The sequence below is a fragment of the Hydra vulgaris genome, chromosome 01, assembly GCF_038396675.1.
Source record: "Hydra vulgaris chromosome 01, alternate assembly HydraT2T_AEP".
Taxonomy (NCBI): domain Eukaryota; kingdom Metazoa; phylum Cnidaria; class Hydrozoa; order Anthoathecata; family Hydridae; genus Hydra; species Hydra vulgaris.
The window spans coordinates 25,262,417-25,277,049 of record NC_088920.1 but is presented as its reverse complement, the minus strand read 5'-3'; the positions used below and the strand labels follow the sequence as shown (position 1 = coordinate 25,277,049).

The 14,633-nt window shown below is 25.1% G+C and overlaps 1 protein-coding gene across 1 annotated transcript in view; it reads left to right on the top strand.

The window, feature by feature from the left end:
* LOC100204515 (DNA-directed RNA polymerase II subunit RPB1) overlaps positions 1-14,633 on the top strand; it is a 47,819-nt gene that overhangs the window by 18,556 nt on the left and 14,630 nt on the right. The window contains exons 8-14 of the mRNA XM_065787756.1: positions 995-1,119; positions 6,079-6,289; positions 6,828-7,037; positions 7,109-7,289; positions 7,439-7,725; positions 7,801-8,023; positions 14,205-14,415. Coding sequence (XP_065643828.1) covers positions 995-1,119; positions 6,079-6,289; positions 6,828-7,037; positions 7,109-7,289; positions 7,439-7,725; positions 7,801-8,023; positions 14,205-14,415 — 1,448 coding nt within the window. The remainder of the gene's footprint in view (positions 1-994; positions 1,120-6,078; positions 6,290-6,827; positions 7,038-7,108; positions 7,290-7,438; positions 7,726-7,800; positions 8,024-14,204; positions 14,416-14,633) is intronic.

Sequence of the window (14,633 nt, the reverse complement as noted above, 5' to 3'; positions counted from 1 at the left end):
GTCTAAGCAGGAAATCACTTTAGATACTGAAGCTGGAGTGATACAAAGGTCAGGCAATGGGTTAACCTGTTTGTTGACTATATCAGGTGTGGACCTTAATGCCTGCAGAGTCACTGACACTAGAACCAAGCCATTCAGTATGATAAGCATTAAAGTCATCAACAGCAACAATGTTGGCTAAAAGATAAAGAGAGTGCACACAGAAAGTACAAGTAGGGATACCATCCATGCACAACTTGGCACTCTTAGTACTCTGATTAAAATTCCTAGTACTTTGATTGATCTGATGAAATTGGACAGTAAATACAGATTCAAATTAATGGTTTAGCAGATTGGCATCAGATTCATCATCAATTTGTGGGATTTATTAGGCACACAATTTTTTTGAGTTGTTACAATTTTTCTATTTAATGTTTTGATATATATATATATATATATATATATATATATATATATATATATATATATATATATATATATATATATAAAATAATAAAAAATATATATATATATTTTTTGTTAATTCACCTCCCCAAGGCTGAGAAGGCCACTACAGATGAGGAGGCTACTTAATTGTGGTTATAACCCTCTCTCAACTCTGTAACTCCGAAACACAAACCTTGGTAAGCAAGGCCGCTGCGCGGAGAAACAAGTTGAGCACAGTCCTACCAGGGACGTGTTGGGGATCGAACTCGGAACCACTTGCTTATAAAGTGAGCGCTTTACCACGATACCACTACCGCATTTATTTAGTCAGACAAAACAATTATATATTAAATTTTTAAAAAACAATACGTCAAATTAAATATAAAATAATCAAAAATTAATAATTATTTACTAATTACTTCTTTATTAAATATATAATATATATATATATATTATTAAATATATTATATATATATATAATAAGTATATTAAAATAAATATTAAATTTAAATTTTTATGTTTAATCTTTTTTTTTCTTATATTTTATTATTGTTCTATAAATATTTAGGTTGAAAGACATATTATTGATAATGATGTTGTTGTTTTTAATCGGCAACCTACCCTTCACAAGATGAGCATGATGGGTCATAGAGTAAAAGTTCTTCCATGGTCTACTTTTCGGTTAAATCTAAGGTAATTTACTATTTTTCCAGTTACAGATAAAAAAATAAAACCACTGCACTTGCTTCAAAAAAGAAACTTTCAACTTTCTACACATGTATTCATGAGAAAAATGTGCTGAATTTTTTTGATTATAACTATATAATACATGTATTCGAAGTAATATTAACTTTTTTTTTTTTCTTTTCTTCTTTCTTGTAGAAGTTCATTTGCACCATATTAGTTTCATCCTGATCTCTATACACTCAATTTTTTTTTTCTAAAGACTCTAGAAATCCTTTCAGGTGCATTTAATTTAAGATTTTGAGTATGTTTATTTGTCACTAAAGACAAACATTTATAGATGCCTATTGTTTAACTATGGCCTCAAGAAGTTTTTAATGAATTTTTTTCTCTTAAATTTTTTTGAAATATTTTAAATATTTAATAATTATTTAGTTTTTTCCAAATTTTTTTATGTTTATTTATTGTTATATATTATCTTTAAAATAAAACTCTGGAAAAAGTTTTATTTATTTTTATTCATGATTTTTTTCATTTATATGTTTAGTTATTTATTTTCTACTTTTAACATTTGAAAAAATATTAAAAAGCTTAAATATTTTATGCTGGTTCGTTGCTATAAATTGTTATTGTGCTGTATTTAATGTTAAATAAATGATGAATATTTATTATCTCAATCAAGATTCTGATAAAAAATTGTTTTATATTAATTACCCGTATAAAATTAGTAACAGCATTTTTATTTGGTTAGACAATATTTCGTCTGAATTTGCTTTGCATGAAGTTATGAAAGTCAAACAAAAAACTTAGTTTGATTAATCATGTTGAAATATATTTAAAACAAATAATTTTAATGACAGGGTACTTTTTTTAACAAGTGTAGATAAAAAATAGATAACTAAATAAAAAGTTCAACATTAAACATCCTTTTTTTTTTATTATATTGCAACTGTAAATATTGAAATACTAACTTAAACTTGAACTAAATTTACTTATTATTTAGAATGACTAAGCAATAAATAAAGCCCCTAATATTATGCGATATTGTTTTGTTAATATTATGCGATATTGTTTTGTTAATATTATGCCATATTGTTTATGTTGATAATTTTATGTGATATTATTTTGTTAAAAAGCCCCTGTTATTATGCGATATTGTTTATGTTGATAATTTTCATCAATGTCAAAATAGTCTCAGATTGGACTGTAAGTTGCTTTGCTCATTGTTGATTTATTTCTAATTTAATTTTATCTCTAAGTTTAATTCTATGTTAAAAAAGAAAAGTTTCTATTTCATTGCCCGCTCTTTTTATAAAAGAGTAGAACAAAAGAGAAAGAAACGTTTCATGTAATTAAACTTTGAATGAATTTTTTTTTTTTGCATCGTTATTTTTTTTTAGATGAGAGAAATAAAAGTTTAGTTGTAACTTTTCTTGGAATAAATGAGAATGAGAAGAAAAAATTGCTTGAAAGCTTAGATTTGTCAATTTTTCCATGTTTAGAGACAAATGCCAAATACGACTCATAAATTGGGAAATACCAAATATAATATATTTTTTAATGCGCATTACAATAATTAATGTGTTAATTATTGCGTTAATTAATAATAATTAGTGTGTATTTTTGTTAAATGTTAATTGTATAAAATAGGCAAAAATATGCAAACCTTTTTTAGTTTGATGGTTATAAAATATTGAACAGTAAACTTATAATCAAAATTTATAATGCCGACTTATTTTATAATTAGTTTTAATAACTTTGTTGATTATTAACAATTTCATTGAAAACGCAATTATTGTTGAAAGTCTTTTTGTTTACAAAATACACCGTAAAAATTGCTTTATAAGATTACATTAGAATAAAAAAACAGATACACAAAATTATATTTATTCAAAAAATGCATACTTTTTAAAGAAAAATAAGAATATACTAATAATAATTAATAACACATAATAAACATTCAAATATTTTGTCAATAAAAAAAAAAATATATATATTTAAAACATTTGTTTTTGTAAACAAGCAATATTAGTTTTAAAGATTTACAGCCTCGCAAATGCGTCTCCGAGAATGAGCCATAATATTAAAGTAATAGTTCCGTTGGTATCCTTATAAACAATTATTGCTAGAAATACATATATATTCACAACAAATTTTGAATAATACAATTTTTCAAAAAAATTTAATAGAAAACTCAAGAACTCTATTTCGTATAGTCAGCGTATTTTTTAAATCAATAGATTTTGTTTGTTCGTAGATTTAGCGGGTTTTTAGTGTTCGCGAATATTCTTTTTATTCTTCCGCACCAAGAATTTTGAGAACATTCAAGTTTGTATATGTTTCCATGTATGTCCGTAAAACAAAATTTTTTTTTTGGACATACATAAACTTAAATGTTCTCAAAACAACTACAAAACCTGGCCAGTTTTTCGCAACTAAATATTATTTCCGTGGTCAGTAATAGAGAGCAATTGCTCCCGCTTCCCGACCAAGCCTGGTATGTAAAGCTTTAATATTTGTTTTAATTTAAAAACAAAAGAAATATAAGTAAGATATATCAATCTAAAAATTATTAAGATATCTGTAAAAAATAAGTTGCTTCTATAAAACAAAAATAATTTATTATTTTTACTTTTTCCAAAATTTTTTTTGTGATGTTTGGAAAAATAATACAAATAAATTTGTTTTGCTGTATGTTAAAAAAAAATACAACAACGTACTTTTTAAATTAAAGTAGAAAATCGCAGCTTTGTTTAGTTACATTTTTTATTTGTCAAAAGTCTACTGTGGCGTCAAATACTAAAACTTTTATTAGTTAAATGTGCTTCAAAGGAATCGCCGAAGTCTGTAGATTGTGACGTATAATTTAAAGACTCCGAGTTTTTGAGTAAAATGGAGAAGGCAAGCTTCGGCTAAAACAACAAAATTAGTTTTTCTCTGTATGCTTTCATTATTTATTTTTAATCAGAAAACTTGATTCAAACCTTTTTTTTCAACATTATTTTTAATATGAACACAACATGTGTTGGGAGTTAAGGATGCCTTTAATATAATGTAATATAAGTATATTAATATGTATTTATATTATATTATGTTAAATATATGTATTTATATTACAATATATTAAATATATCTTACTAAATAATGATTTTTTTTTTAAATGTGAAACCTTTAACAAATTTTTGTGTCTCTACCATTTCAGATATCCCTAAAGCATTATTGTTATTACCATCCAATGTATGTAAATTTCTTTTTAATTGGGTAACCTGCTTCTTATTTTTGAGACATCACATGTTAGTAGAACTGTTTGATTATAACATATAAGCTTACAGTCATTTGATCATATTTAACCTATTGTTAACAAACTGAGGATATGCAACATTTAAATGTTCTTTAAAAGAAGAGAAGAAATTTATGTAATTTTCAGTAAATAGGTTCTATTAACAAGCAGTTTTATTTAAGTAGTAAGATTTTATAAAAAAAATTGTCAGAATTTAACAATGACATCTAAGTTCTTATTATCAAGTCTGTAGATTACATCTATAAAAGTATAGCTTTTATTAAAACTTCAGCATAAAACTAAATAGGTGATAACAAACTTCTAATATAACAATGAGGTTAGTTTATTTAGATTTATTTAGTTAGATTTATTTAGTTTTTTTTTTTAGTTTTATTTTCTTGAATATGAACAATATTTAGAAATTATCATTTTTACTAAACATACAAAACTCTAACACTGCTTTTTTAATATATTTTTCGTTTTTTTTGTTTATTAAATCATAATTTATAACTTATTAAAAGTTTCCATCTTTTTAAAGTGAATAACTTTAAAAATTGAATGTTCTTTAAAAAAGATTTAACATTTTTTTCATATTTTTATCAAAGCTATGGTAGATTTTTTTTTAGGTTTTTATTATTTATTATTAAATGTTTTAGTTCTTTATTATTTATTATTAAATGTTTTAGTTCTTTATTATTTATGTATCTTTATTATTGTTCTGAAATACTTTATAAACACCTTTGTTTAGTTTCAAATTGGAATGTAAAGATATATAAAAACATCAAAAGGTTTACATTTCAATTTAAAAGTTGAAATTAAAAGAAGCTATTTTTTAAGACTTTAAAAAACTGTTGTTTTTTTTCTAATTTCTATTAAAATGTTCCTATCATACATGTTCATCACCTTAATTTTTTATTTTTTGTGAAAACCAGTGATTTTTTTTTTCTTAAATTAAAATTTGGTTGACGCTTTGTTAGTTTTAAAGTTGTGTATTAATGCAGTAAAAACAACATATGATGTTAAATACAATAAAAATATTGCATGCTATAAAATCATACAAAAGGGCAATGTATAACATTTTTATTATCATTAACATATCTAGAAGTTATTCGGGCACACCATTTTTTAAAAAAAGGTTCCTCATACGCCCACAATATATTATAGTGGTACCAGTACATAAACTCCACGGGCTTCCTGAGAATTTTTCTATGTGTGCACTGCATTTAGTCACAATTTATGCTAATTTTTAATAACAATTTAAAGAGAGCAAGGATTAAAAAAAGGTTTTCATAATTCTTGATTCTGTTTATGTTTATAAAAATGATGAATTTGAATATAAAAAGTTCAGAAAATATTTAATTATTGTTACTATAATATTTATAATATATTTTTTATTTATGCATTTCTATTTGACAACAAACAAAAAAGCAATACTAATATATTTCAAGTTTAATTTAGCTTATAGTGTTACATTTTTTTATAATTATTAAAAATAATAATTTTTTTAATTTGTCACCCAACTTGAATTGAAACAAAGTATCTAATTACAAAACTGCAAAATATCTTTTAGTTTTTCTTATCAAGTTTTATTAGTATTTTAAATTATGTAATTAAGTTATTTATATACATCTATTTGTATTTATTTAAACTTTAATACTTTTACTATTAACAGCTTCTTTAAAATTTAGTGTAACCACTCCTTATAATGCTGATTTTGATGGAGATGAAATGAACATGCATGTTCCACAATCAATGGAAACACGTGCAGAGATTACTGAAATTTTAATGGTGCCTCGACAAATTATAACACCACAGTCAAACAAACCTTGTATGGGTATAGTGCAAGATTCATTATGTGCTGTTTATAAGTTTACTAAAAGAGATGTTTTCTTGGAAAAAGTAAAATGTTTATTGTATATGTAGTAATGAGTATATATAACTAAATTTTATTATTTTACAATGAAGTTAAATATATTTTTAATTGTATATTTAACACATTTTGCGAGGCATGAACTCGTACTTTTTCTGACGATTAATGCTTGAGCATGGAACTAGTGTGTTTTCTGAAGGTTGTTACTTGAGCGCTTGTTCTGTACTAGTACGCATTAATGTAACAACACGATTTGTTTTTTCTGTATTTCATCTGTATTTTAATATTAAAAAAAATTAATATAAAATTAACCTTTTATTTATTCTTGCTAAGCCACTGCGAAATGTTCGTGCAATCAATGTGTTCATAAAACATAAAAATAGATACATATAAATAGTTAATAATTATAATGATTTAACAGACTATTTTCACTGACTAGTAGAGAGCTGAAATATTTCTATTTTATATATAACTACTAAATTAGTTGAGATTTAGCAATTTTATAACTTCTATTATTTAAAAAATAAAAAAAAATAAAAATGATTTATTTATACAGTTTTCTGTTAGGATGTGGTTATGAATCTTTTGTTGTGGATTAGAAAATGGGATGGAAAGTTTCCAATACCTGCTATACTCAAACCTAAGCCATTGTGGACTGGAAAACAGATTTTTTCTTTATTAATTCCACCAGGAATTAATCATTCTGGTGAGCATTCTGCACATCCTGATGATGAGTCAAATGGACCGTATTGTCACATATCTCCTGGAGACACAAAGGTCTTTTTTGAGTTTTATATGTTAAAGATTTTTTATAGAAACACAAAAAACACCTTGTTTTATAAATTTAGGTATTAATTGAAGATGGTACTTTAATATCAGGAATTATTTGTAAAAAGACTGTTGGACCATCAGGAAACTCTTTAGTACATATCATTATGGCTGAAGAAGGACCTGAGATTGCAAAGGAGTTCTATGGTGATTTACAAAAAGTGACCAATAATTGGTTTCTTGTTGAAGGACACAGTATTGGTATTATAAAATAAATTGAAAATAGTATTTTTGTGTGTGTTTGCTCTCAAAAAAGCTTCCAAAATGCTTAACCATTTTTTGAGATACAAAAGTCTGGCGTTGGCTTTACATACCTGTAAAGAATAAAATACAATAATTATCTTTTTTAGGTATTGGAGATTGCATTGCTGACCAAGATACATATGCAGATATTCAAAATACTATTAAAAAATCAAAACAAGAAGTAAATGAAGTTATTGAGCAGGCACATACTAATCAATTAGAGCCTACTCCTGGTAATTCTCTTCGTCAAACTTTTGAAAATAAAGTAAACAGAATTTTGAATGAATGTCGTGATAAAACAGGTGCAAGTGCTCAAAAAAGTTTATCTGTATTTAACAGCTTCAAATCTATGGTTGTTGCTGGCTCTAAAGGTTCAAATATTAATATTTCACAGGTATTTTGATTATCAAGATTCTCTTTATGTTTTTCAATAAATAGGTTTGCTTTAATCAATTTGTTGGTATTTTAGATTATTGCAGTTGTAGGTCAGCAGAATGTTGAAGGCAAACGTATACCATTTGGATTTCGTCATAGAACACTTCCTCACTTTAACAAGGATGATTATGGTCCTGAATCCCGTGGTTTTGTCGAAAATTCTTATCTTGCTGGCCTTACTCCTACAGAGTTCTTTTTTCATGCAATGGGAGGTCGAGAAGGGTTAATTGATACAGCCGTAAAAACTTCTGAAACAGGTAATCATTTCTAATCTACATCATATAATATACTATAGAAAATATAAATGTAAAAGCATGTATTAATATTAGACCAAATTTACTTCTTATATTTATATTGTTAATTAAAATGAAAAATTCTAAATAGTTATAAATCATAAACAAAAATGATATTATTATGATAATTATAAAGTTTCTCAATCAGTCATAAAACAAGCTCTTGCTTAGAAATTTACTAAGCTCTACTTTTATATTTGTAATATTAATAAAAATTATTATTTCAAAAATTTAAAATTATGTGTTTCCTTAAATGGTTCACTTATGACAACTCTGCTATTTCTATACTATATATTATAAAATTGGAATGTTATTTCAAAAAAACTCTTTTAAATGCTTTTTGCCTAAGTAATGGTGTTGTAAAATTTTGTGGTTTGTTTGGAAAAGCTGTTGTGCTTATTGTTGATTAAATCTCCTTTCATAGTTAACTCTTTCTGACAAATAATTTGTGCTTACAGTTAAGAGATTAATTGCAACTTTAGATATCAAAAGGAAAATATTTTTTAGTAATATATTTCAAGTTTAATTTAGCTTATAATGGTACATTTTTTTATAATTATTAAAAATATTAATTTTTTCTATTTGTCACCCAAACTAAAGTCTCGTAATCCATATGAAGACCATATTGGTCTAGAAACAATGATAAAACAGGAAATCCAAAGATGGTTGCTATTCTTGATTATGTTAGATTGAAAAACTATCAAGTATAATATAATATAAGAAATAATATACTTTAATATAAGGAAGACTATACACTAAACTTATTTAAAATGTTTAAATTTTCCCTTGATATACCTTGTTATGAAAAAGTTAATTTTAAAAAAATCAGATGGTCAGGCTTAGACAAGCTAAATTTTAGTGTTTTGAATTTTTCAAAAAAATGTTGTACCTAATGTTCAATTTTATTGGTTATATGTCAAATGTAAAATTTTGCATATTATAAATATTTACATATGTAGATATAAGCATGTTAAAAAGAATTTACATTGATCTTACTAGATACAGTTTGCAAGGTTAGCTTAACCAGATGTTCAGCTTTGCTTAATTAATTTCTAAACATAAGTATTGAAAGGTAGGGCAAAATACAATATAAAACTCAAATAAATAAATAAAAAAATAGCTTATAGCATCGAACTAATAATATTTAATGAATTTAATTAAATAAATAATTTAGTATAAATAATAAGATTTAATTTAATATTGGAGGTATAGACTATAGAATATATCGTTTTGAAAATGAATATAAAGACAGGCCTTGTTAAGAAGTGTTACGCAACTCGCATTTTGCCTGCGAAAAGGCGATTTGCCTACGCGTTCAGCAGTTTTGCGTTACGCAAAAACTTTTATCTTTTAGAATATATAAATTATCCTTTGATATCGTTTATGCGACGTCTATTCAGAAGAAAAAAAGTCGTAAGTAAAAGCATTTAACCGCAATTGTAAACTAATAGATTTTTTGTTAAAGAATGTTTAATAATTTTGTTGTTGTTGATAAAAATTAGTTAAAGAAAATAAAGCGTTTTAAGTTTTATCTTAAGGAATTAAATATATAAATTCCTTTCAAATATAAAAATTATCTTGTGTCATAATAGTTTTAAAAATGCACGATTTATTTTGGTGTAAATATTTTATTAATAAGATATTTTGTTTATTGTTAATTCGATAACGTAAAGTTTTAATGATGTTCGTTTAATTTATGAAAAAAAATTATGATCACGAATATGTTTTCGGTAACTGATAAATAATTAAAAAAAACTCTTTAATTGTTTAAAAACATTATTAAAAAGAGTTCACAAAATAAATAAGAAAAAATTTATTAACAGTTAATAAAATAACCAAAAACCAACTGTAAAATTATAAGAAAATTAACAAATATTATTTTACGTTTTATGAAAAAAAATATTTTTTTCAAAATAAAATTTAGTTCATATTTAAATTAAAAAAAAAAAAAATTTTTCAAATAGGAACTTAGGTTTTATTTTTAACTTTTGTTATAGTGAGAGAAAAAAACTGTTTGTATGATTTTTAACGCGTTAATAAAATAACTTTAATTACAATGCGTACTTGAAAAGACGCTTGTAACGCAATATAACTTCTAACGATACAAAATATCTTTGCTGAGTTTAGTTATATAGAAATGCGTTACGCGTTTTCGTTACTCAGCGAAATCTCGTAACAAGGCCTGTAAAGAATATTCATTTTCAACAAGTGCCCAATAGAGGACACTCGTTATTATTTTTATTATTTTTAAATGTTATAAAAAAGGAATGTCAAAACAACTTTTATTTTATTTTTAGTTCTCTTTTATTTAAATTTCTTCAAGTTTTTTTTATTAGTAAATAAATTTAATAAACTAAATTGAGAAAAATTCATTATTTTTTATTAATAGATAACAATTTACAGTCATATTGTATTATTAGTTATAATTATTTTGCGCGCACTTTGTAAATGCGTAAAAAATAGTTTTGATTTCTTTTTTTTTTTAAAAAAAACATCTTCGCTTCCAACAAGGCTGCAAGCAATTAATAAAAAATTTATAAAATTCAATAAGCATCTTTAATATATCTTAATTAGAATAAAAGTTATTTGAAAAAAAGTTGTTTTGACATTTTTTTAAACTTAAAAAAATAATATCATATTAAGTATTTAATAAGTTAATAAAAATATTACATTATCAGGGAGGGGGAATGGAGGGTATGCATATAAATATTTTGTTATCAACCATTGTTTGTTTATTCATTAGTAATGTTATCAAAGAATAAATTAAGTTTGAAATGGAATCACGTACAGAACAGGAAAAAAAAAAGTTTTACTTTAGATAACTAAACTTTAATTCCTCTAAAAATTTTTTGCGGTATACTTTTTTTAAAAAAATATTTTGTATATTAGTAAAGATTTCTAGAAAGTTACAAGATTGCACTGTGTATCATAGAGTTACAGCAATCATTTAAGTGCAGTTTATGTATGGTCATACACGGAAATTGCAAAGTTGAGTTCATTTAGTTATTTTTATAATAATGAATTGCTTATGAGTATTTCAAGTGAAATCTCTACAACTCCTATTTAATATATTTTTAATGAGAAATAGCAGTCATCAAATATTTCCAGTTAGATTATAACGTTTAGAAAATTATTGTATATTTTCAAACTATTAATACATTGCCACCCACACACACAAATGATAAAAATATATACTTAATTATTCAGATAAGCCTAAAACATGAAAAAAATATTTTTTTCAAAGTTTCTTTAAAAAAAATCATAAAAGTATGCATATTGCAATAAGTCCCAGCTTCTAATTGCAAAAACAAAGAAAAATTAAAAATTATGGACAGAAATTGAAATGCCCATACAGCCCTCAGAATTAGGGTCAGCACTTGGCAATGCCGATCTAAAAATGTTTGAGGTCGGCAAAAAATTCCTGACCTTGTTTCAATGTTTTATGGATAGACCTTTGTATCAATTTCTTTGGTGAAATTGGTACAAAGGTCTGATACCTACCTCTAAAAGATTGAGATTGGCAGATTATTGCTGATCTCATTTTTCCTAATTGCAAGGGTTGCCCATATATATTCAAACATTTTAAAACTCCATTTGGTTTAGATAAAAACTTTGTTTCTTAAGTTAAATTTCATTAGGAATCGTTGTAATATTTAATTTTGCTTTTTGCAAATGTCATCAAAATTCTACAATTTGCATTTCTGGTAAACTTTGCTAATGTAAATTGAGGATCTAACAAGGAATTGCTGAGAAAATGTCTTCATGACGTTCTAAATCCAAAACATCTTCAACAAATTTACTTATGCCTCTTATCCATCATGGAAAGACAGTTTTTCAAAGTTTTCAAAAACTGTCTTTGCTCATGGAAGGGCCAAAATAAGGCTTTATTAATAGTTACACTTGCATTTCAATAGGACAGGTTTTAGGGTTTTTTTTACTGTGTGCATTCATTCTTTTTTTAAATTGTCCTGACAAGTTAGAAGTGCTACTAAAACCTGGCATCTATTAGAGGCTTTGACTACAATGGACATGGAAAGTGTTTTTCCACGAGAAATGGTGTGTCTTATAAGAATTACTTGTCTAACTTGTGACAAACAAAAAAATCCAATTATTTTATGGATCTTGCTGATTAATGTAACAAGAGTTAGTTTATTATAGATAACTGATTTTTAACAAAGTTAGAGTTTATGAGCACAGCAGCCTAGTCAATTAATTTAAGTGGAAGTTTAAGTGAAGCCCTAAGACTTCAGAGTTAATACTACAGTCAAGGATGCTACTTAATTTTTTTTTATTTTATTTGCTCTTAACTCTTCAAAACTTCAAAACATAAACAAAACTGCTGTGCAGAGGAACAGGTTGATGGCGGTATGGAAGTACAGCAATCAAATAGTTTGTAGAGTAAAATTCAATCCTTGAACTTCTGGTATGCTTGCTGAGCATTCTACCACCAGTCTATTACTACATCTTTATATGTCAGGCATTTGCTTTATGGCAAGCATTTGCTTTATGATAAGCATTTAAAGTTAAAGATTAAGACATTAGTTAAAGATTTATAACTGATAAGCAGCACGATTCTAAAATCTACAAAGATATAGTTATAATATAGTTAGTAGAAAAAAGAAAGTTGTTGCTAGTGATCAAAAATGATGCTAGGTTTAAAGACAAACTTTCTTTTTTTTTAATACTTTGTAGGAAACTATTGTACGAATCATCAACAAAAACTAAATAGTTAAATAAGAAACGATTGAGTTTTGGCATTACTGATTTTTGCTTTGCTTTAAATACGTTTTTTGTTATTGTTATGTGTTATATTAACTTTTTAAACAACATGTTTGAATTACAATATTCTCTTTACCACTGAGATTTGTTTTTATTTTTTAAAGGTAAAAAAAAGCTGAAAATGGTATATAAAATAATATTTTGTCTGATATTTTATTAAAACATCTTTTAACTTGAATTCTTCTTATATTTATCAAAGTTAAAAAATCAAGTGTACAAATAAATTTAAGCAAAGAATTTTTTAAAAGCAATTTAATAAATTAATTTAAGTAAAGTAAATTAAAACATAATTTATTAAATAATAAATAAATTATTAAATAAAGCAAAAAGAGAGTAAGAATAAAAAGTAAGTTTTTTTTTTTTTTTTTTTTTTTGAGAAAGAAAAGTTGTGATAAAATTTTCACATTCTTTTATAATAATCTTTTTCTACTTTTCACAAAACTTTATGAACTTTTTTTCATTTCTATCATTCTATGCATTAGATTTATTGAGTTTTCAGTTCTTTTTTTTTAAATCAAACTTTTTAAAAAGTTTGATTTAAAAACTTTGGCATAGAAAATTCGTTGAGTGGTCACATAAGCAGTGAACGCCTGAGGGAAAAAATGAAGTACATTAAAATAAAGGAGAATTGTTTCTTGAACAAAGCGCATTATTTAAAAATAAATAAGACAGACAATGCACCTAAACGGTACTTGCAATAATAAAAAAAATATTTTATAAACACTAATATGAAAGAAGATATACAACAAATATATCACCAAACAAAAACTTATAAAACAAAAAATTGATTACAAAATAAAAAGTATGCATACAACAATGTAAGGTCTCAGAATGGAAAAAAAACATTAATGCTGATGTGTAAACATAATTTGTGTAGTGATTAAGTAACAAATATCTCCTCAGAGTCGCGTCTAATATTACTGGCATTTCGATGAGGATCAGCACTAACTAGTTTATCCCATCAGACAAACGCCATCGCCACTTATACTTTACCCCGCAACTTACGCCTATTCCATACTGCAGTAAAAAGGGACTCAGTACATATAGCCAAAACCCAACCATACCCAAATTTCTAAAACAATTTTTAGTTCTTACTTTTATAATTTTTATAAATTTTACTTTTATAATTTGCTTATATAAGAAATAACAAAAAATGTCAAATAATAAACTGTGCACCTGGTAGAACTTCATACAATTTACTATTATCTTTTAATTGTTGTTATAGTTACACTTCAATTCTTTGTTCAAACTTATCTAAAAATACGAAAAGAAACCATTTGTTGCCATTACAAAATTTCATTAGTTACTTATAAAAAGTTTGTATTTAAAAGAAATAAAGTTGTTAGTTTTTACTTAATTCTTCAAGGATATATTCAGAGAAGATTGATAAAAGCTATGGAGAGTGTTATGGTAGCTTACGATGGAACTATTCGAAATTCAAATCGGTATATCATCCAGCTCTGTTATGGTGAAGATGGAATGGCAGGTGAGCGCATTGAAGGACAAGAATTATCATCAATCAAACCATCAAATGCAATGTTTAATCGAATGTTTTATTTTGATATCAGCAATGAACGGTACTGCTTTGTGTTATATTTTTAGTTTATTTTTTATTTGGTTAAAATTTTTTTAACTAATATATATATATGTATGTATGTATGTATGTATGTATATGAATTATGTCAGTGTATTCTACAAATAGAGTGCTCAGTATTCTTAAAGAACAGAGCAATAATAAATTAGTAAAAACATCTAATTTTTAGTTTTCTTCTACATCTTGTTTCTCCATCAGTAG